This window comes from Mya arenaria, chromosome 16 (assembly GCF_026914265.1).
Source record: "Mya arenaria isolate MELC-2E11 chromosome 16, ASM2691426v1".
NCBI lineage: Eukaryota > Metazoa > Mollusca > Bivalvia > Myida > Myidae > Mya > Mya arenaria.
Window position 1 is genome coordinate 40,247,592 of NC_069137.1, and position 24,563 is coordinate 40,272,154.

At 35.8% G+C, this 24,563-nt stretch overlaps 1 protein-coding gene across 2 annotated transcripts; it reads right to left on the reverse strand.

Annotated features, from left to right (window-relative positions):
* Positions 1–10,701: 10,701 nt before the first annotated feature.
* Positions 10,702–24,035, reverse strand: LOC128221014 (opioid growth factor receptor-like protein 1). 2 transcript variants are annotated; one of them, XM_052929408.1, is made up of 8 exons: positions 23,849–24,035; positions 23,581–23,654; positions 22,376–22,540; positions 19,658–19,727; positions 18,296–18,371; positions 16,737–16,806; positions 15,270–15,421; positions 10,702–14,664 (listed from the first exon to the last, which is right to left on the reverse strand). In XM_052929408.1, exons 2-8 carry the CDS (start codon positions 23,605–23,607, stop codon positions 13,293–13,295), a joined length of 1,932 nt encoding a protein of 643 aa, XP_052785368.1. In that variant the 5' UTR covers positions 23,608–23,654; positions 23,849–24,035; the 3' UTR covers positions 10,702–13,292. The 2 variants fall into 2 exon arrangements, with proteins under 2 accessions (XP_052785368.1, XP_052785367.1); XM_052929407.1 differs by having other exon boundaries at positions 22,376–23,254.
* Between the last annotated feature and the right edge of the window lie 528 nt (positions 24,036–24,563).

Genomic DNA, 24,563 nt, shown 5'->3' on the forward strand with positions numbered 1-24,563 from the left:
TAAGCGACAAAATACATGTGTACATAAGAATAGCTAATTTTGTAATATCGTATATCATTAGTTAAATGACGTCGCGACTATCCAATTGGAGCGCATAAATAAAATAAACAATTACGTCATAATACCTTGCGTGTTGTACAATATAAAGTTTGGTTTAAACAGTATTTATTTTATAAAAAATAACGATTTAAAACATACACATATAATATATAGAATTGAGGAGAAAGCTATTGGCTTGTATGAAGCCCCATCTCTATTTTCTGTAAACAATACTATACAATACTAATAATATCTGTCATGTGTTCCCGTTCCGGATAGAAAAATCCGACCCGAGGGCACCTGCGTTGCCTGGTAACGAGGCTTGCCGAGTTACCGGCTACGCAGCGTGCCCGAGGGTCGGATTTTTCTATCCGGAACGGACACACATGATATATATTTTTTCTCTCATACCTAAATTAATTTTTTTGGTGAAGAAACTGCATAAAAAAGATCATTTTTGTACATTTCACCAAAAAGCGCGTGCGATAATGTTTACTGACGTCATGACGCGCAGTATTTTTTATTCACTGTCAACGTCAATAAGTTCCTTCGAAATCAAGTCTTTGAAGGGTTATTTCGATTTGTTGTGAAGATATATTTTTGCAAAGTTAATGTTTATGAAACTCATCTATTGAAATCTCATAATTATGGTTACTTAAAGTATATAATAAAAGAAATAAAAAGTATTACGTCACAGCGCGTGACTCATCTGGCATGGGGGGATGCCAGATGGGATTTTCCAGCACGGCTGACGTCACCGGAAATGCCTATCCGGTGTGCTAGAATATCAGGTATTTACTCAAAAATTTGCTCATTCCCAGACAAAAAAATATAAAAAGCTGTAAACACGGTAAATCTCTGAGATTGCAGCTTTAATAAAAGATGTTATCAATATTTCAATGAAAAGCAATTCTAGAGCAAAACATATACTTGAATATTGTTCAATTATAATTAGCAGTGAATTGTACTCAAATACATTGTTGGTTGTAGAATATTTTTCCTAGGAGTATTGATCAAATGCAGCATTCAACATATTTTATGGTAAAATGCGCTTTTAAAAGTTGTAAAAACATAATTATATATATATTTATATATGATTTTAATAACGTTTGGTGCTATATGCTTTAATGAGTTGAGACTGAGATTGAGATTTAACTAAGTATTTCCGTTATATTTGGGACAGGTATTTTTGACAGGCGCATGGCTTTATTCTAATGAAATTCCCAAATACACTTCGGGGGTAAACAAGTGATATGTTTAGTCCTCTTAGGTTGTGAGACAGAATGTAAACCTGGATCAAGCAATTCTTGTTCTATAATATGCACACAGTTCCTTCGTTAAATGGCCTTTTCTGAAGATAGTTACTTTTGTTATTGCTACGATGCGTGTGTGTGTTGAGGGAGATCGAGCCTGCGGCCCCTGGATTGTCAGTCAAGTATCTTCCAACTAGACCATTTATCCTTCAAGTGTGTTACTTTATAATTATTTGTATCGTTTATAAAGAGATTGTTCACAACGTCAAACAAGAACGACACATTTAGCCAAAACTTAGCGAAGATATTGAAATTAAGCACTTTTTTATTTTATAAATATTTCAAAGAACTTTTTATTATCTAGTTTGGAAAGAAATCTATTTTTTCTCCACGCCGAATCTCATGTATCCTTAAAGGTGTCTTTACAAGTGGGTAATCGTTACATTGGTGAAATATTCTTCTCAAGATAATACTCAAAGCTGATTGGTCAAACCGATGGCAAGCGCCATCTTTTTGCACATTCGGATTACACATAATTTTAACTCGTGAAGGTGAAATACATCTTTCAGTGAGTGCGCATGCGCTCCAGGAATCTACAACAGTTTTGGTGACGTCATCAAAATGGTAGAGTACAAAACCAGCCTCGATTTCGCCGAAATATCGATATTTACACCGGTCTTCTCTCAAGTGAAGCATGGTACGTATGTCTGTATGTTTGGCAATGTTTGATGTCTGATCATAGGTGAAGAATAACATGGAGTTTTCAATGCTGTATTGGAGAGCACGGTCGAGGTCCGAAGTAATTATTCTTGCTGAGCTGTCCATCCACCAAACCCAGTTAAACTCTCTCAGGGCCTCCTGAAATAAAGTATAATCCAATGAAACTCTCTCAAAGGCCCTTGTACTAATGTCAAACCCAGTTACGCTCTCACGTGGCCTTCTGAAATAAAGTCAAATCCAATAAAACTATCTCATGGTCTCCTGAAATAAAGTCAAACCCAGTTAAACTCTGTCATTGCCTTAAGAAATAAAGTCAAACCTAGCTAAACTCTCTCAGGGCCTCATGAAAGAAAGTAAACCTAGATAAACTCTCTCAGGGCCTCATGAAAGAAAGTAAACCTAGATAAACTCTCTCAGGGCCTCATGAAAGAAAGTCAAACCTAGTTAAACTCTCTCAGGGCCTCAAGAAATGAAGTCAAATCCAGTTTAACTCTCTCAGGGCCTCATGAAATGAAGTCAAATCCAGTTAAACTCTCTCAGGGCCTCAAATCCAGTTAAACTCTCTCAGGGCCTCCTGAAGTAAAGTAAGTTAATTATTGAGACGAGCTTATATATGATATGTATGGCGTTAATGTGACGATTAAGCCAATATTTGTGACTGTTCTGCAAACAATACATTAAAATGCAGGTACACAGTTGGTAAGTGTATATTAAAGCTGCACTCTCACAGATTAACCGTTTTGACCATATTTTGATTCAATTGTTTGTCTTAGAAATGAGCCATTATTTTGCATAATTATCTAAATATTAGTAATAAAAGTCTTCTGACAGAAGATCAGATAGCAGTTTTTCCTATATACGTTCGAAAGTTGATTTTTGATGGGTAAAAACGTTACTAACGGTTTAAGAAAAATGAAATGTTTTTTCGTTTTCAAACAATTGACATCTGTTCTATTGTGAGAATCTTTGTATAACTAAATGGAGGGAACTGATGCCAAAATCAGCTGATTCTGAGAGAGAAAAATAAAATAAATTGTAAAAAATGCCAATCTGTAACAGTGCAGCTTTAAGTATTAAAGTATATGCATTGTACTTCATATACGATTGTTGACATGCATTCAGACTAAAAATTCAAATTGATTATACCTTTATTATCATTGGCTTCCATGCATATACTTTCATGCTAGCCACGTGATGAGGGTAGAGATGGAAATTAAACTGCCTCACGGAACAAATACCACAGTGTTTGCGAACCTGAAAATATATGCAAGCATGATTGGTACATATCTTTATGTTCCTGAATATACAAACACTATTGCTACATTGTATATTTCGAGTATCGCGTTTCAGATCAACACATTCACAGGCGATGGCCCTTACGGCATTCCGTTATGAATAGTTTGTTACTTGTATGTGTATATATTTGTTAGACGAATTGCTTTGTTGCAAAAGTCGAAATAAACTTCTGTTCTGTTTATAATCAAATGTTTAGGTAATTTGCTTATCCTTGTAAACCAAATCGCATAATTCATTATTTAACTAACAGTATTTATCGCGTACGCTCTGATAAGCATTGAGGCTTATAGATTAGGTATCGAATATTTGTGAAACATTTAATTATTTACTAACCTGTGCCACCTGTTCAGTGGTTAACCCCATATCAAAAAGCAACACTTTCACGTCTTTGTATTTCGGCACAACAAACTCGTAAACGCTTTTCAATAACCCTTGCAGGCTTCCGAAGAATTTCTTGCTTGATGACGTCACTATTACAGGAAATGATGTCATATTCTTCTGCGGAGTACCCAGTTCCGGATAATCCAATAAATGAGCACGTGGGTACTTGGAAATCTTTTTCAAATTTTCCTCTTTTGTGTCGGAAAACCACTGCCAACAGTCGTGTTTAAATGTACCTGAAAAAATGATAGTTTTAATGAATAAATTCAAGTAGACAAAATGATTTTTTTTCTCATTTATTTTTTTACAAAGAGTACAAAACAATACACATACATTAAGGCAGTAATAGCATACTAACTATTCTATGTTTTTTATTTATTTATATCGTCCACCCCCCACCCACCCCACCCACACACACGCACGCCTACACATAAACGCACACAAACACACACGCATCCACTCACACGTACATATTCTTCCAATCTCTCAAGTTTTTTTTTCCTTTAACGGATTTTACAAGCTAAGTATTGTAGTTAGTTATACATATGTAAAGGTGGAAAGGTAATAATAATCAATTATTGTTATAAAATACTGAATCGAATACTGGTTATAATGAGTAATTTATGACCGTATTATACGTTATGTTAGAGTCCTGAATTATATCATTTCCGGGTACTGGCCAGTTATCTAGTTAAGATCATAAGAGCAAAAAAAAAACAACTATACAGACATTTACATGATCACGTCATAATTTATCTAAGGACGAGAATTAGGATATAATTCTGAATACTGCATTTGCTGGGTGTGCAAGTTTAGTTACATTCGGTGAATGCTCCGATAAGATACATATATCGACGCTAATTTAAATTATCTGGGATTTACGCGGTTGACAGACGCGGTAAATTTACGAATTGGAAAATACGCAAAAACTTCGAAATTTATGCGTTGTATTTGATAAGATACATCAATACATCAATACTTAAGATTCAATACACAACGATATCAATTTTATGTTCGTTTTTTTTTTTAACAATTTCCTTTTTTTCTTGCAATTGTATCATTTGGGTCCTTAGTTCGTTTGAGTTCAATTAACTTTTGACTAATAAATTCGTCACTTAAATAGAAAACTGTACTCACATGTTATGTTATATTTGTCCCGAGTTGAATTGGCGGCAATCGTAGGTAGAGCGTAGAAGCCTGGGGTAACATTATGGGTATGTTCTTGCTGGACTTGCTGTTGATGATGGTCAGGAATGCCCTCAGCATCATCCACTGTCGCAAAACTCGATAGAGAAAAGCGTTCTGTTGTATCTGAAACAACGTAATCAAGAGTTATCAGTGTGCTTAATATTCCTGCCAAACCAGAGAAACGAACGATTTTTACATATAGTTGACAATAGTATTTCCATTGCAAACAGTGGAAAACATTCGTAACTATCATTTCTTTCTACTATTTTTTGAAATGCTGTTCAAGTATGCTGATGCAAATGTAAAGTTACACAAAAAACAAACACTATGATATTAGTATGACATAAAGAGTGATACGATTACATTACAGCCTATGACGTGCACTCAGTTACGTCGGATAAGGGAATGTGAAGCGTGAAAAAAATGAAATGTGAAATGAAATGAAAATTTAAAAAACAGACACATTGCTTAAGATTACCGTCAGTAACAGCGAATGTGAGGAGGTAACATATAATGACCCTGGTTGTTAACTTCTTTGATTTAAGTTAACCATAGTTATGGCGAATATGAAAATGTAACACATGACGAGACCACAGTTGCTAACATCCTTGCTTCAACTTACCGCCAGTAACAGCGAATATGAGGATGTAACACATGACGAGACCACAGTTGCTAACATCATTGCTTCAACTTACCGCCAGTAACAGCGAATATGAAAATGTAACACATGACGAGACCACAGTTGCTAACATCATTGCGTCAACTTACCGCCAGTAACAGCGAATATGAAAATGTAACACATGACGAGACCACAGTTGCTAACATCCTTGCTTCAACTTACCGCCAGTAACAGCGAATATGAAAATGTAACACATGACGAGACCACAGTTGCTAACATCATTGCTTCAACTTACCGCCAGTAACAGCGAATATGAGGATGTAACACATGACGAGACCACAGTTGCTAACATCATTGCGTCAACTTACCGCCAGTAACAGCGAATATGAAAATGTAACACATGACGAGACCACAGTTGCTAACATCATTGCTTCAACTTACCGCCAGTAACAGCGAATATGAGGATGTAACACATGACGAGACCACAGTTGCTAACATCATTGCTTCAACTTACCGCCAGTAACAGCGAATATGAAAATGTAACGCATGACGAGACCACAGTTGCTAACATCATTGCTTCAACTTACCGCCAGTAACAGCGAATATGAAAATGTAACGCATGACGAGACCACAGTTGCTAACGTCATTGCTTCAACTTACCGCCAATAACAGCGAATATGAAAATGTAACACATGACGAGACCACAGTTGCTAACATCATTGCTTCAACTTACCGCCAGTAACAGCGAATATGAAAATGTAACACATGACGAGACCACAGTTGCTAACATCCTTGCTTCAACTTACCGCCAGTAACAGCGAATATGAAAATGTAACACATGACGAGACCACAGTTGCTAACATCATTGCTTCAACTTACCGCCAGTAACAGCGAATATGAGGATGTAACACATGACGAGACCACAGTTGCTAACATCATTGCTTCAACTTACCGCCAGTAACAGCGAATATGAAAATGTAACACATGACGAGACCACAGTTGCTAACATCATTGCTTCAACTTACCGCCAGTAACAGCGAATATGAGGATGTAACACATGACGAGACCACAGTTGCTAACATCATTGCTTCAACTTACCGCCAGTAACAGCGAATATGAGGATGTAACATATGACGAGAATGGAGGCGGCAGTTGCAAGCTTCTTTGCTTTTATTCCTGAAATAAAAGAATAAATAGTAAAAGTTATACCTTTCGCGTATAAATGGACCCTAAATGGCCCTGAACCAATAAACGAATACACAGGAAATTGGCAACTACTGTGACACCAGTGTCGTTAGCAGTAGATGCACAGCAGAGGATTATCATACCAAACATTCCTATTTAAGATAAGTATGGTAGAAGAGTCCGACTGGATATTTTGAATGTATAAATCGCCTCATGAATAAAATTATAAAGAAGACACAATTGTTTGGTAAAATCTTGCGTAGACTACGGAAAAAATAGCCATGAATAATTTACATATGCTAATAATGAAATTTATACAAGAAACAACAATAATACTTACTAGGCATAATGAGTGTCACTTTATGATTCACATGTATTTGTTGAAAATATCAATAGTACCAAAATCCAGTTAATGTCAAAAACGAATATTTTTTAATACTTTTTCCACTTTTCTTTAAAGCTATTTTCCACTTTTCTTTAAAGCTATCTTCCACTTTTCTTTAAAGCTATTTTCCACTTTTCTTTAATCCACTTTTCTTTAAAGCTATTTTCCACTTTTCGTTACAATTATTTATACCTGGCTAACCATTATTAAAGTCATTTTATAATCCGTATATTATTTTTGTTGAAAATACAGTTGTTACCATCATTATTTCAGTTTTAATATTTTTTTCCACTTTTCCTTAAAACAATATTCGTATTTTGGTAACAATTATTTTCATTTTTTAAAAGCTACTTATCATTGAATTACCACTGGTCTTCATAGAACGTTTCCAATTTTGTTAAAATTAGCTTTGCTTTTATTATCAAAACCTTGACTTATTCCTTATCACTACTTTCCCGTTTGTTTAGACATTATCCACTTTTCTTAACAACAATTACCCCTTTTTCAAACACTTGTTTGTCCGTTATTTGTTATATAGTTTTTCTCGTTTTCACCAACAAAATAATCACATTTCCCACCTGTCCAACACTTTCTGTGAAACTTTTCTAAACAAAAGTTCTATATTTCGTTGTTATATATAACACTTTTTCTTTTCTTGTTGTTAAATTTCACTTAACAAAAGTTTCCCGTCTCGTAGAAACATATTTCTTTTTTTTAAACACTTTTTCTTTATACTAAAAACTACGTGAAAAGATAAGTATCCGAAAAGTGTTTGTTTTGTTTATGTATTAAATCCAATTTGCCGGTACCCATTCAATTTGACGTTGAGTCTTATTCAATACATTAGGCCTAACAAAATATATGTCTGTTTCGGGTAACCCGACCCTACCTATAAAAATGCGCCGACCCTGACTATTTTTTTTTTCCGTTTCTGAGCAAAAAAAAAATATTCGTTAGAGAATAGAGAGTTACGAAGGGCGGATAAATTCAGATTTTAATCAGAATTATTGTTTATTTGATAAAACAAAGCCAGGCAATGACAGTAATGTAGGAAAGACTGCCTGGTGTGCAAGAAAACACTCTGAACTTACGACAGATTTTGTGTTTTTTTTTCTAAAAAATTAAAAAAAAAACCTACCTACCCTACCTAAATATTTTGGGAAGGTTACCCTAAACAAACAATTTTTTTTTTTTGGCCTTACATAAACTGTTAAACCCGTCGGTCAATAAATTATACCAATATTATGACGTTTTCATTGTCAAAATTCAATTTGAAAGAAAATTATTTTGAGCTTATGAATAATCCAAATAAAAATAACTATAAATAATGCCAGTCAAGCATTTACTCAGTGCAGACAGCTTATCTTTAATTACTTTATATAATTCAAAAAGTATAGGTTTAGTTATAACCAATCCGAGGATAATTATTATTTTTGCAAAGCATACTCAAGTTACAGAATAATAAGAAACCACCACGGTATATTTCAATTTGCGTATATTAAAATATTAAGCATGTGATTTTAATATTCGATTTGTTATTCGTAACCACTTCAATTCATTACGGACATCAGCTGTCAATATTTTGACAGGTTTTCATATTTTGACATTTTTTAATAAAAGTCAAAGTAAACTCGTATAATAGATGCAGGCATTTCCGTTGCCTTAGGCAAAGTGTGTCAGGTCAGTCAAATCAATTATTATTGAATCAATTGTGTTGTTAATAAAAGTGAAACTAAATTTCAAGTGGAATTTAATTTCAAGTCACTTAACTTAAAGCTATTGCATTGATTAAGAATCAGCAAACACAATGAGACTTTCTCTTCTTTTCTTTAACCCGACCAACCATTTTACTGCCGATCGAAACACTTAATGTCGTATGCTTTTTGTCATATAGATTTTCTACAGTGTATCTGTTTTCAGATTATTTGTTTATTTTCAAGGCCAACCCGCACCATCACGACTTAGATTATAATTTATTGCCAAAAGTGTCATTAGAAAGAAGTGACAGTATTTCAGAGTCAAGTCCAGACATTGGTGGGCTCATAGAAACAAAGTGAGAAACAAGAGACCCTGTGCCGTAGCTCTTTGCACTTTGCTCTTGGTCCTTTAACTTGCTCGATGTAAAGCAGTAATCATTTTGGTTCAACCAGTACTGATTACACCATTTATCAAGTAATATCTCATTTGGAACACCTCGGTCATTTTCCATCGAAAAAAAACTCGGATACATCAGTAGAAGTACTTTAAATTTAAATTACAGCATTAATTAATTGTGACGATTAACGTGCATGTTGTTTATCTAAGTTGAAATTGATTGACAGAGGAGTGTATTATTGCATAAATTATTGAGAAACCCAAGACTAAAGTCGTTAAGTTTAACTGCTAAATTGAAAATTTATGGCAGTGCCATATACATCCGAGGTTGTTTTCGATGGAAAATGGCCGAGGAGATCCGAATGGTATTTCCTTTTATTGCCGAGCGCTAAGTAACGGATGAACGTCTTTCTTTTTTATGCGGACGAAGTTTGAACCCGCGACCTTCAACACCTGCAGCTAACACGCTCTACTACTAAACTATCGGGGCGGTCCTGTTTTCATTGCGAGTCTTTTTGTCTCAAATTAATAATTTAAGAAATGCTTGGTTTGTAAATCCCCTGCAAAACATCCCCAGTCAAAGCAGGTTGCCAAAGCTCATACGTATTATTTATTGGCTTATTTCAATTTAGGGATGTGTTTAAAGAAAAAGGGCTTCGCCGGTGATAAATTCTCTGATAAATATGCATTGATATGAGATCTGATTAATGATAACATGCGCTAGAAGGCAATATAAGATTAGGCCCGACAAAAAAAAGTGCGCCATAAGGGTCAAGCCAGATTACAGCCAATGGGCGGCACGGGCGGACTTTGATTAACTCGCATAAGAAACAACAGTGCGCAGACATCCCGAACTTTATTCTTAAAAATGAAAAGGGGTTGTCACGCGGCTCACGCGGCACATACGCAGATAAAAATAAGAACAAGTTTCCAAAAAACTAAGAAGGAAAAGATAACAAACATTTACATTACAGTCCTTTAATCCCAAAAGACAATGCGTAGTAGAAGTCTGGAACATTAAAATACTTATAAAAAGAAAACATAATAAATATGGTTTCGGAAGTTTCATTTAGAAAAAAAAGAACGGACATCTGATACCACATTCTCAGTCAATCCGACTAAAAACAGAGCCCAAAAACATTCCTTTACTAGAACTATTTTTAACATTTGTAGTTGTTTTTGTCGGAAAAATAAAATGCACTAATAGAATATATATAATTCATATCATACCAAGTTTATGAGTTATCGGGCATACACATGCAGTGATTTTTTTGCCCTTTTTGGGTCCGAAATTCCTTTAAAAGCATGTATTTCCCCACTACCAGGGCAAAAAAGTTCCCTTTAGAAAAAAGGAATATACTGTTATTTATGAAAATGTCGATAGGTGTGTTGAATACAAGGTTTCAAAATAAGTTGAACATAATGTGAATAATGTTAGTTTTTTCCCTATCATTTTCCCCTATCAAAGGACCCCGCCACCTTTCCCTTGAAAGTGAAAAAGACACTGAAATGTGTACTAACATACGGAACAAACAATACTATAAAATTGATTAAAGTTTATTATTCACACAAAGATCATGTTACAACAGCAATTAAAAATTGATTAACTGAATACCACTATTTATTGATATGCCCAAAATATTCAGATTTAAAGACAAAAATTTAAAAATATATTACAACACGTGTGAATACCACTTTTATTAATATGCCCAAAACGTCATTAACGACATCGTTGTTAAATTTTAAACATGACGTTTTTTATGATGAGCTGATATTGCTATAATTAAGCAAGAACGGCAAATCTTGTAGGACAAATTTCAGATCATTATGTATGTCCCTTAGATTTACAGCGCAGTAACGATTTGCAGTTTAACAACGATGACGTTTAGAACGTTTCTAACTTCAACAAGTTTTGAAAAATCGGCCCAGTACTGTATCATATACTTACCAATAAATCAAAGATTATCTAGCAACTGTGATTAAATAATGATAAAAAGAAGCGAAAATGATCGGTCTACAATTATGGATATTAGCCTTTAAAAATGGGGTATTCAATTAATGGCTACGTGGCCATGAATTCCCCAGTTAGAAAAGAGCCAAAATATTGCTTGACTTTTTTATCTGTTTTGGCATTGGGTATAAAAATGTTATACTGGGATAATCAAAATTACTCTTTGTTTGCATAACAACATACTAACATGCTTATAGCAAATGCAACCTCTGCCAAGGCATGAATATTAAGACGTATCAAACAGGCTTTGGCAGAAAGGCCAAATAATACATAAGAACGGATAAAAGGAAATATCTTAGCCCTTTGCATGCTGGGTAAATTGTCTTCTGCTCAAAAATGTCGTCTGGTTTATTCTAAATTTCTTTCAATTTACTTAAAACTTTGGGGATATATTGACTGAGTGGCAAACAGCTTGGAACCTGACCAGGCGCCGACTCGGCGTCTGGTCTGGTTCCAAGCTGTTTGCAAAGCCTTTAAAATCGCCATCAGCAGCTTAAGGGTTAGGAAATTCGTTTATAATAAAAGAAAACGTATCGAAATAATTATTATGTTTTTTCTGTCAACAACAGCTCAGTGCAAATGCTTATCATGATTAAAACGGAAAAAACAACAGAAAAGGCATTTTGTTTACACTAATATAGCGAGCATTGTCATGTCATCACTAATATAATTAAAACTACAAGGACAGATACCAGTAATAACGAATTCCAAAAAATAGAAACCTGTTTAGAGGCACGAGGCAAAAGCCCTAACAACTATGCATTAGAGACTATAAGTATCTTCCATGGCCGAGAGTGAAAGATAGGTTTATTCCGACCCTCGCATAGGGTGTTCCGCAAAACACCCTAAGCGAGGGTCGGGATGAACCTATCTTACACGAACGGCTATGGTAGATGCTTTTTCTCCCACCTCCGTTAAACAGAATTAAGTAAAAATGTATTAAGTGGCATGTACAATTAAACTCATTTGATCTGCACCAGACGAGCTGAACATATAACCTATAGAAAATTCAATAAGCAAAAAGGCTATTTGATCTGCACCAGACGAGCTGAACATATAACCTATAGAAAATTCAATAAGCTGAAAGGCTATTTGATCTGCACCAGACGAGCTGAACATATAACCTATAGAAAATTCAATAAGCTGAAAGGCTATTTGATCTGCACCAGACGAGCTGAACATATAACCTATAGAAAATTCAATAAGCAAAAAGGCTAAGACATACACACAAAATGCAAGCAAATTAAATTTTTATCACCACAAAAAACTGTATAAAAATCGTAAGCACAAATACCAAACGAACATACCATTGAAACAACATTAAATGTTACGACATTCATAGCCATGGGACACAACATAAACTATGAAACAAATCATATGCAAATCATCGTGAAGAGCAAATACACAGTCAATCGAGAAGTAGACTATTCAGTATCAAAGTATTCTTAACATTATTAAGTTCTCGATCGCAATAAAAAATGCATGGAATGAAAAAATACTAACATTTTGAACAGTTTTTCCCGCTGTGTTATGATATTTTGTTTTTAGGGCCGATGGCAAATCTATGGTTTAAGATAATATTTTCGTAAATTATTATATTTTGGACATACGAAGAGGAGACGATATTTATGTTGTAAACTGATAAACAAACAACAGTAACGTGTATTTACGAAATGCCTTTTTAATTTGTATAAGTTTAAAAATACAAAACCACTGATATTTGTGTTCATATAGTTAGTGCTCTCATAACATTTCTGTAATCACATTAACTTTCAGACTCATAGATATAACAACTGTTACTGATGGTTATTATTGCCAACGAACGCACAAAATAATAAATATCGCATATCAAGAATTTCGGGAGTGCCAGAAATCAGATTTGCATAAAACTGATAATTTTACTTTCAAAATCTCTCCCTAAACTGACCGACAAATATTCTTCTGCCAAATAGTATTAATATTACTTAATGTTATTTCGTGAAAGCGATGGTATGATATGTAATCCTACACCGAAATATTACAAAATGATAACATAATCCCATTGCAGTTCATACAGTCTGTACACCAATATCCCCCTATACAATAGACTAGGTTGATATCAATATAAATCTATTGACATGTTCATAATGCTGTCACCATGTATGGCTTCGTTCTGTCTTCCTCATCCCCTTCACCGTTAAGGTCACCAGTTGCCTCACTTGGCGTGTCCGGAATTTCTTTCCCACTTTTGACAATTGATCCATCACGTGTATCACTTTTATTTACTGCTTTGTGCTCATCTTCAGCCCCATCTTTACCAACTTCATTCACATTAAGCTCATTACTATCATTATTAGATCCACCATCAACATCACTGCAACTTTTCGTTCCCTCTGCTTGATCTTTTTCGGCGGCATTTGCAACACTCTCTTCTTCAGATACCTTATTCTTTCCATCGTTCATTCCCTCCTCCATATCAGATTTATCACCATTCCGATCACCACTGATATCACTATCGTCTCTCTTCGCGTTCTCATCCACTGCACCATCTTTACCACCTTTATTCACTTGTAGCTTCTTACCATCATTATTAGTTTTATCATCCTTATCACTGCAGATTGTCTTCCCCTCCGCTTGATCTTTTTCGGCGGCATTTGCAACACTCTCTTCTTCAGATACCTTATTCTTTTCATCGTTCATTCCCTCCTCCATATCAGATTTATCACCATTCCGATCACCACTGATATCACTATCGTCTCTCATCGCGGTATCATCCACTGCACCATCTTTACCACCTTTATTCACTTGTAGCTTCTTACCATCATTATTAGTTTCATCATCCTTATCACTGCAGATTGTCTTCCCCTCCGCTTGATTAGTTTTTCCCGCTTTTGCATCAACCTTCTCACTAGAGACAATATTCTTGCTACCACTCATTTCCCCTTCCATATCAGATTTATTACAATTTCGATCGTCACGCATTGTTCTATCGTCTTTTTTCCCGTTCTCATCTACTGCTGCATCGTTACCACCTTCATTCACGTTTAGCTCCTTATTATCATCATTAGTTCCATTATCGATTTCACCACAGGTTTTCTTCTCTTCTCCTGTTTCTATTTCTTTGGTGTTTTCATCGGACTTCATATCAAAGACATCATTCTTGCCACCATCCTTTCTCTCCTCCACATCAGATTTATCACCACTCTGATCACCACAGTTATCGCCATTGTCCTCATCCGCTTTTTCGTTAGTATTCTTCCTTTCACCATGCTTATTAAAACTTTCCGGATTTTCACACGTCTCTTGCCAATACATGTACATATCACTCTGATCATGTTCATCTTTTATCGCTTGTATCCAGAAATTGACAGAGTCACCATTCATCCTATTTAACTCCTTTGTGACCACTGCTTCGGTGATAATAAAACGAACAAGTCCGCGCTGCAAATGTTCAAATCCCAGCTCCCCGAGAGACTTAATGATCCGAGTAATCCGCATGTAGTTGTGATAAGACCTGGAATACGAACGTTAAAGTTGCTTTGCAACGTATACATCAAAGTCGGTATAAATAAAACAGGTGAACTAATTCTCCAACTTAAGTAATTTTCTTAAGTTAAGTATATCACTTATCATATCACGTGTTAACTCAGTAATATAAATAATACTTTATTTTCATTGATTTGGTTAAAACTGCATACTTTTAGGTTTCTTTTAATTACGCAATGGAAAGTTTTATGACTTAAGTTAAGAAGATGTTTTAGAAATACCGGCCAAGCAACCTTGGAACCTCAAAATACATGAAGTGTATGAACACATCTTTTAATCTGCTCAGAGTTTTGGTTTTTAGAGTTCTTCTTCATGAATAAATATGCATCTGTCCGGGATTCCCATTGGCGGAGGGAGAGCCTGAACACTTACTGAATAATACAGTCGAAACTCATTTTGTCGAAATATTTTGTTATCTCGATGTAATTGTTATGTCGAACTATTTTTTAATAGTTTTGTTTAGTTATTTGGTTTTGTATTTCGGCTTTATCGTTATTTTCGTTATCTCGAAGTATTTCCTGAGGTACCAACGACTTTGCCATAGCTAGTTTGACTGTACATGAAAAACATTACCTGTTAAGGTGTTCGAAACGTTCTTTCCAATTGGTCTCGCACCTTCGCACTTTACCGGAATTGACGTCCTCAAGTTCCATACCGTAAAAGTCCAGCATCATCTTGTATGCTTGCAATACTCTGTCCCGCATCGTGTCATCGTTGCGGATTATCTGCAATAAAGATTAGATGTGATGTTAGGATTAGGTTAATTGGATGGTGTAATTGTAATAGTTCTGAGCTTTAGGTGACGTCACTGCTTCGTAGCATGTCACCAAGAACAACTTTCAATAACAAGCGTGCAGAGTAAATGAATAGCTTTGTATTATATCGCACGTTCGTTATAGAACGGTTACGCCCACTGTACTTGTCACCGTTCCAATATAAGAGGTATTGCGGAGACAAAAATACAAAAAATGTTTTTAAACCAGATACAAGAAGTAATATAATGCACGATTTATTGTGTAAAAGTATCGTACGTTTTGATCTGACAAAATTTAATGCTGAAAAACTTTAAAACCAATTCCATGTACAGTCCAACCCCGTTGGCTCGATATCCCAGGGACCGGCAAAAATACTTAGAGCCTCACGAATATCGAGCCAAGCGGGAATGCTTACAAAGAGTAAAACACAATCAGTCATTTATGCATGCAGTTCGCGAACGAAAAATTGAGTTAATCGATATCGAGCCAAGCGAAAATGCGTACAAAAAGTAAAACAAAATCGGTCCTTTACATGCAATTCGCCAACAAGGAAATCGAACTAATCGATATTGAGCCTATGTATTTCGACTTATTTTATTACGCTTAATTCACAAGAAACTTACTGGACTGATCATTTGTTCTCGTTTATACGTTTATAGAACAAATCGATATATAACCATTGCGGTTTTAAGTCTCGCAGTGTATACTCATGACTGAACATAGAAAAAGGGACAGAGTGAGATGCGATCGGTCTAAAAGTTTATCAGTAATGCACCAGTCAATTGTAACCGCGGCCCTCCCAGTTTCGGGGAATAGCTGGGACTTTGACTTTCGGTCCAGCCAAGCCCGGGTAAAATCCCCGCCCTGCAGGGACGAACTGATGGTAAAATCCCCGCCAAATGCTCCCGCACCCCAGGGACCCTAGGTAAGGTCCATTCCCCGCTATATTTTGCGCGAAGACAAAACCAACGCATACACCCGGCACTGCGGGGCCACATGAAAGGTAAAAACACGGCCCATTTCCCCGGCTATCCCCGGTATACCCCCGGAAATGGGGGGGGGGTACGATTGGCTGGTGCATAAGAGGCATTTAACCGTATGGGACCTGCAAAATACTGCATAGACACGAGACCCTTAAAGTATTCGATAACACGGCACAACAAACGGATCACAATTTACTTAGAAAAAAGAACATCAATACAACAAACTATTGTTTAAGTAGATTTGTTCATTCGTAAACGCCGCTAGTACATAGCGGGGTGAAGAATATCAAACGTAACTATACCTTTGCCTCCTCCTCGGATAAAGCTTGTGCGTGATAATTGAGACCTGGACCTTCTGGTATGGGGAATAACCTGAACATAGAACGTATTACAAATAACCTTGATTGTAATATCACATCGAAAGTATTGCAATATCATTGATTGTATTATCACATAGATTGTATCGCAAATAACCTTGATTGTATTATCACATAGATTGTATCGCAAATAACCTTGATTGTATTATCACATAGATTGTATCGCAAATAACCTTGATTGTATTATCACATAGATTGTATTGCAAATAACCTTGATTGTATTATCACATAGATTGTATCGCAAATAACCTTGATTGTATTATCACATAGATTGTATCGCAAATAACCTTGATTGTATTATCACATAGATTGTATTGCAAATAACCTTGATTGTATTATCACATAGATTTAATTGCAAACAATCTTGATTGTATCATCACATAGATTGTTTTGCAGATAACCTTGATTGTATAATCACATCTAAAGTATTGCAAATAACCTTAATTGTATTATCACATAGAAAGTATTGCAAATAATCTTGATTGTATTATCACATAGATTGTTTTGCAAATAACCTTGATTGTAATATCACATAGAATGTGTTGCAAATAACCTTGATTGTAATATCACATAGAATGTGTTGCAAATAACCTTGATTGTTATAACACATGGAACTTGAAGTAAATAACCTTGATTGTTATAACACATGGAACGTGTTGCACATAACCTTGATTGTATTACCACATGGAACGTATCGCAAATAACCGTGATTGTATTATCACTTAGAACTTATTCCAAATAACCTTGACTGTAATATCAAGTGGGACGAATTGTATATAACCTTAATTTTATTATCAAATATGAGGATTATGAATGTATTACTCTGGTTAAGGGGGAGTTGCAAGAAGCAGGGAGGTTCTAAAACGCAACGTGTATATAAAATTGCACGAGTACTTATGCACCAGTCAATTGTAACCACGCCCACCCCCAGGACTGGGGACTAGCGGGGACTTTGTTCGGTCCAGCCAAGCCCGGGTAAAATCCCCGCCTTTCGGGTACGAACTGCTGGTAAAATCCCTACCTAATGCCCCCGCACGCCAGGGACCCTAGGTAAAACCCATTTCCCGCTATTTTTGGCGCTAAGACAAAACCACTGCATTCACCCGGCACTGCGGGGCCACCTGGAAGGTAAAAACACGGCCCATTTTCCCGGCTATCCCCGGTATACCCCCTGTCCTGGGAGGGGGCGTGGTTACATTTGACTGGTGCATTACACGTAGAGATCAAATGTGCATTTGAGTTGAACAGTTGTTTGCCAAATTTCTCTTTAACTTGTTCTTCCTGATATTGCATATAAATCCCTTTCTTCGTGCTAGCGTACACGTAACACTAATATTATATAATGTGCACATATCTGGATGACGTAGTGCACAAAACGAGTCAACACGTACACATACCCTTACAAGTAATCTTCTGCAACCTCTCTAGTACCTTAACAATCACGCGCAAAGGGAGAAAGATAATAACATATTTGTTGCACCTACCACTGTATGTATGAATGTCCACTCTCCAGACGCTTATAGTCCCCTTTCCATTCCAACATGTCTTCTATCGTGCTTCCTAGAATTGATAGTTATTGTTAAAAATAATCATGCCCCTACAAGCGTGAGACCACAGTTGTTTTTACTTTATGTTTCATATAGACACTAACTGGCTTTTCACTTTAAAACAATCCCTATTGAAAACAAATAACTGGCTTTGTAGAACAATCTAAGAGACCAAATTTAATCTGGGAAACATATCGTTGACGAGAAGTAATACATGACAATGAGGTCAAGACGAGATAAGGCTACAAACAACCAATTTACAGAGTTCCACAGGCAATGATTTTTCCAATGTTTACACTGAAAACTATCATTTTTTGCAATACAGTGTCAAATTATGTTTTGTTCTATGCTAAAAGAGAAGCAGATTCTTCTCTTTCATCCAACTTTAATAAATTTTTCATACTTAAACACAAGGACTCTTTTTTCTGTATTAACATCAGGGTCAACAAGGGCAGATAACTGTGGTCTTGAGCCATACTGGTAACGGAAATAGATCGCATGTTTGAATCAATGACTAACCTCTACCCTTTAATGTACTGAGGCAATCATGTATAAGGAAGGGTCTACATAATATATTTATATGGGGTTTGAACTCCATTCATTCAAATTCCTAACTCGAGCCATAATATGATGATATACAATTATTCTGACGCAAACTGATGTATGCATATTTTGTGTTAAATGAACAGATTGCTTGTAACGGTGGTAGCGCTACTATCGTTATCAGAAATGTATTAAGAGATATGATGTTATTTAACATTTGGAAATGTGGCAGAAATGGAGGCCATTTGCAAATGACAGCAATATTGTACACTATGATGTTCCAACTAGTTTCTGATTGTGTGGTTTGTGTTTTTATGTTTTACTCATGCCTTTTCAATATAATAATTATAATATTAAAAATAAATCAGTATATGTACTAATGTTTCTTATACGTTACTTTAGTGCTATAAATCAACAGTGAACACATATTACACAAAATGTCAATAACAATAAGTCTGCCACTTTAAACGACCCTTTGAACGAATATATACATATTGAAAGTCGGAGCTTGAGGAATACTAGATGGACTGACACGTTTACAACCTACAGTCGAACCCCGTTGGCTCGAAATCGCTTGGCTCGAAATCCTCGTTGGTTTGAACTACATTTAAAGGACCGTCTCCTTAATATTGAAGGAAAACATTTCCGCTTGGCTCGAAATTTTCGAGGCTCGATATTTTCGCCGGTACCTTGGAGCTCGTGCCAACGAGGTATGTTTGTTTATATACATGTTATAAGACGTTCATACTTTCTTACCTGGATATGGCTTGGAGGCTATATTGTTGCTGTAGAATTCAACGTTCAGCTTTGGTTCCTCCCTGGGCGGCTGTAAAAGATAAAGTATCATTAAGATGAGGGTAATCATTCAATCAATATAGTGTTTATGGATATGATAGAGTTCAATATTGGCGATGTACAGAAAATGGAGCGGCCGAGGTAGCCTCTTTTTATTTCATGTAGATCGTCAATCGGTGGTTGTTGGTCAATTCGTCTGAATCGATATACGTGAAATGATCAGGGACTTTTTGAAACTGTTTGCTCTAAAACACCAATATGGCTAACATTCTTATCGGAACACTCGCCGAATGGGCAATGCCGGAGACTGAGCATAAATAAGCTTACACGCCACCAACACAGTACAGTGTGGCGAGTCTGTTGTCTTGTGGTTACACCCTGGACCATCAAGCCACTGGGTCGCAAGTTCGATTCCCTGCCGCGCCACTAAAACCCAAAATTTTTCGGGAGGTTCGTTAAATGGTTTGTCATGTGTGACAAAGCTGAACACTGGTGCGCGTTTAAGAACCAGGGTAGCTCTAACAAGGGTGACAGTCTGTCTGTGCACTATGCTCAAAGCCCTATTACGACTAACACTCTAATCAGAGCATTAGCTGAATTGGCCGAATGCGAGTATAAATAAACTCAAAACCACCCACTACACAGTATATTAGGACAATGTGCACACGAATGGAGTTTTGAACAGTAAACTAATGCATACATTTGACATCGTCTACGAAAAAGGTGCCCTGTGGGGTCATCCACATTTACTTCAAACCAAAACAAATGTAAATACAATATTGGATAATATAATAAATCAAGCACACATCCATGCTTATGATTTGAATTAGAAATAGAAAAAAAGATAAGAAGAAATAATTTTCAAGAAATAATGCTTCACTCTCCTTAGAACTATTTACATATCAATTTGACTATTAACATAATCTGAATCACTGCGCGCATATCCATGACAACCACGAATTATCGCATACCCATACGCAATTATTTTCACAAAGCACAAAAGAGTTCCAGAAAAAAAATGCATTTTTACTTATTTTTTTTTAACTGAGGTGGGAGAAAAAGCATCTTCCATGGCCGAGAGTGTAAGATAGGTTCATCCCGACCCTCGCGCAGGGTGTTTTGCGAAACTCGGTAAACCTCGTTTCCGCAAAAATACCTACGCTCGGGTCGGAATGAATCTATCTTACTCTCTCGGCCATGGAAGATACTTATAAGGTTTAAGGTGATATCATTAAGATTTATAGATTCTACATGTTTGTTTCAGTGTAAGATCTACCTATATTTCATCGTGTAAGCCCCAAAAGTTATATTCACGAGTGGGGTAGCCACAAACAAAATATGCACTTTTTGTTGTTCACGAGGCTGAATATTATAAGTATCTTCCATGGCCGAGAGTGTAAGATAGGTTCATTCCGACCCGAGCGTAAATCTCGTTTCCGCAAAACACCCCGCGCGAGGGTCGGGATGAACCTATCTTACACGAGCTGCTATGGAAGATGCTTCTTCTCCCACCTCAGTTAAACAAAATTAAGTAAAAATGTATTTTTTGCTGGAACTCTTTTGTGCTTAGTAAACGTAATCGCGTATGGATATGCGATAATTCGTGGTTGTCATGGATATGCGCGCAGTGATTCAGATTGTGTTAATTGTCAAATCGGTCTTTAAATAGTTCTAAGGAGAGTGAAACATTTTTTCTTGAAAGGTGCATGAAAACTGTTTTATGGTGACATTTGAAGCGTGAAATAATTAATTAGCGTTCTAAATATTGCCACAAGACAAGGTTTCCATGATGCTACAGAAGAAAGTCTTTAACAAAGGAGGTAATTACAATGTGATGACCAATAAAAAGTAGTTCCATACGGGCAATTTATCTTCACCCGTGGGCAAGATAAGAATTTCTAGCATGGTTAAATTAATGGATCTACTTATCTGAGGTGTGAGAAATTGCTTTTTAACACCGAAACAAACAGTTTTCTATTTACTATACGTTTTAAAGAAATTAAATAACATTTTGTTAGTGCAAGTTTCGCACTTTCGAAAATGACGTCATTGATGTTGCGTTCGAACTTTGTTTGCGGCCATGTTTGTTTTGGAAAGCAAAAACGAGCTAATAGCTAAGATTTCAAAATAGTGAAAACTATCAAATTGATATTTTCACTGTTTGAAAAAATGAAATATCAATTTGTCTTCTTATCAATCATCATAAACCATCGGAAACATGATATCTTAATACATACTTAGATGCTTCATACAAAAATTACAGGCTATACAGAAATACAACAAACATATTGTTTTACTGTCACATGTGTTAGATTTAAAGCTGCACTCTCACAGATTTATCATTTTTACAACTTTTTTATTTGTTGTCTTAGAAAGAGCAAATTTTTTAGTAAATATCTGCAAACCAATGATAAAAGATTAGATTGCAATTCTCATATTTCCGTTCAAAAAATAATGCTTTATGGCTTAAACCGTAACTAACGGTTTACGTAAAATGAATAAAGCATCATATTTTGAACTTAAATATAAACATCTGCGATTTAATTTTTTGTCAGCAGTCTTATATAACTGGTCTCCATGGATTTCGTTCCAAGACAAAAAAAAAGTTGTCGAAACGTTCAATCTGTGAGAGTGCAGCTTTAAACAATACAAATCACCACCGCATGTCATGCATTTTACCTGTGCTATATTGACAGTCTGGTTTTTGTTGAAACCTAAAGACGTATCCTTCGTTTTCTTCTTTGACTTTGAAGTGGTTTTCGTCTTCCCTCCCACCTTATCATCTTTACCCTTCTTGTTAGAGTTGGTATCCTTTTTCTCATTTGCTCCCGTTGGGCTTCCATTCTGAAAATTGTCATTATTATCTTGATTTGATTCATCAACTTTATGTTCCGTTTGTTCTTTGAGTGCGGGTTGACTCTCATTCTGAGCATTGCCATTTTTTTCTTGTTTTGATTTATCAACTTTATCATTGTCCGAGTTGTTTTCCGTTTGTTCTTTAAGGTCGGATGGGCGCTTTTTCTGGTGATTCTCATTACTATCTTCTTTTGTTTTCACATCTTCATTACTGTTTTTTTCCTCTACTGTTTGTTCTTCGGTTACGGGTGTATTTTTATTATCAATACTGCCATTAGTAACTTGTTTTGTTCCCCCATCATCACCATTGTTTGCGTCAATTTTCGAATTTCCTTCGGGTACGGATGGAATTTCTTTGGTAGTGGCGTGCGTTGGTACTTCTGGTGGGGCATGTGTCACAGTATCTGTCTTATGAGCATCATCATCATTTGCAGACGAGTTTCTTCCCGACCGAGAGGTGTGATTATCATCTTTAGCATTGTTTGTATTTTTAGGTATGTCCTCACAACTCTTTTTATCAGCAAGACTATCTATACCTGCATCATTAGCGTCACTAACTTTTTGCATGTTATCCTCAAGTGATTCAGGAGCAGGCATAACTGCATTGTCATTTTGCTGCGCCATTTCAGGTCCTTCAGACTCGTTGTCGTCCTCTTGATTTGAATTTGAAGGAGTTATCCCTTTTTTCTTTTCCTTAGTTTTCTTTTGTTTGAATTTACAAAAAAAACACAAAAAAAACAAATATCAACAGTTCAAAAACATTAACATAGACTCCAAATTGTCATTCACTTTAATGAATTAATTATTTGATTACTAAATTTAACGTTTGTTATCTTTACGTTGACGAAATGGTATATAAGTATGTAATAATTAGATGAAAACAAACACAAATCCTGTTCTTTCAAACACAGTCTTATAATACAGTCTAATGACTACAAAATCAGAACATGAACTCGGAAGTTAAAGTCAAGTATTAAATTTACAAAAACAGTTCACTTCGTTATCTTTGATAATAGTTGTTCACTAACCTCTGTTCTACTACTACCATTGCCCATCCCTCTTTGCAGTATAGGAAATCGAAAGTAACATGAATACTCGTTAACTGAAATCGAAAGTAGCCGGTAAATTAAATGGCTTTATCATTGTGTATTATCATTAGTATTTACATAAACAAGTGTACCATTTTAAACTGCAGCAGTTATTTTACATACACGTACTTGAAAGATTGAAGCATATATACATTTGTTTAAAATCATCTGAATGTTGTACGCGTATATAAAACATGTTTAAACATACCTGTGAATATCGTAACAGCTGCCTACATTTACGGTCACAATGGTGATCGAATTCAATTTAAAAATCACAGTAATGTTACAAACAATAAACAATCAAATTTAAACTATTGAAGTAGATAAAATTTATCCGTTATCAATAACTTATTAACTTAAAGATATCCGTCTATAGAAGTGAAGTGCTCAAGTATATAAACTAGGCCAGAGTTAATTTACTTCCTTGTTCAACGTTCACTGCTCATGACGATCGATATTAACGATACACTCAAGAAGCATTGGTTATGTACAAAAACAAACCAAGTTATAACATCTTCTATTAAGTTTTATCATACACTTTACCAAATTAGATATGGCATTGATCACTTGACAACTTATATATATATATGTATTTCTGAATAAACCATTAACCATAAACCATTACCAACATATTACACCGTAGTTTGGCGACTATATATAAATAAATTAATTGATGTATTTTCATCTCCTCCCGACCCTTTATTTTCCGCCGCCCATTAAATTTTATTGGCTCAAATACTAATGCACCAGTCAATTGTAACCACGCCCCCCCCCCCCCTCAGGTCCGGGAAATAGCCGGGACTTTGACTTTCGGTCCAGCCAACCCCGGCTAAAATCCCCGACCTGCGGGAACGAACAGAATGTAAAATCCCCGCCAAATGACCCCGCATCCCAGGGACCCTAGGTAAGGCCCATTCCCCGCT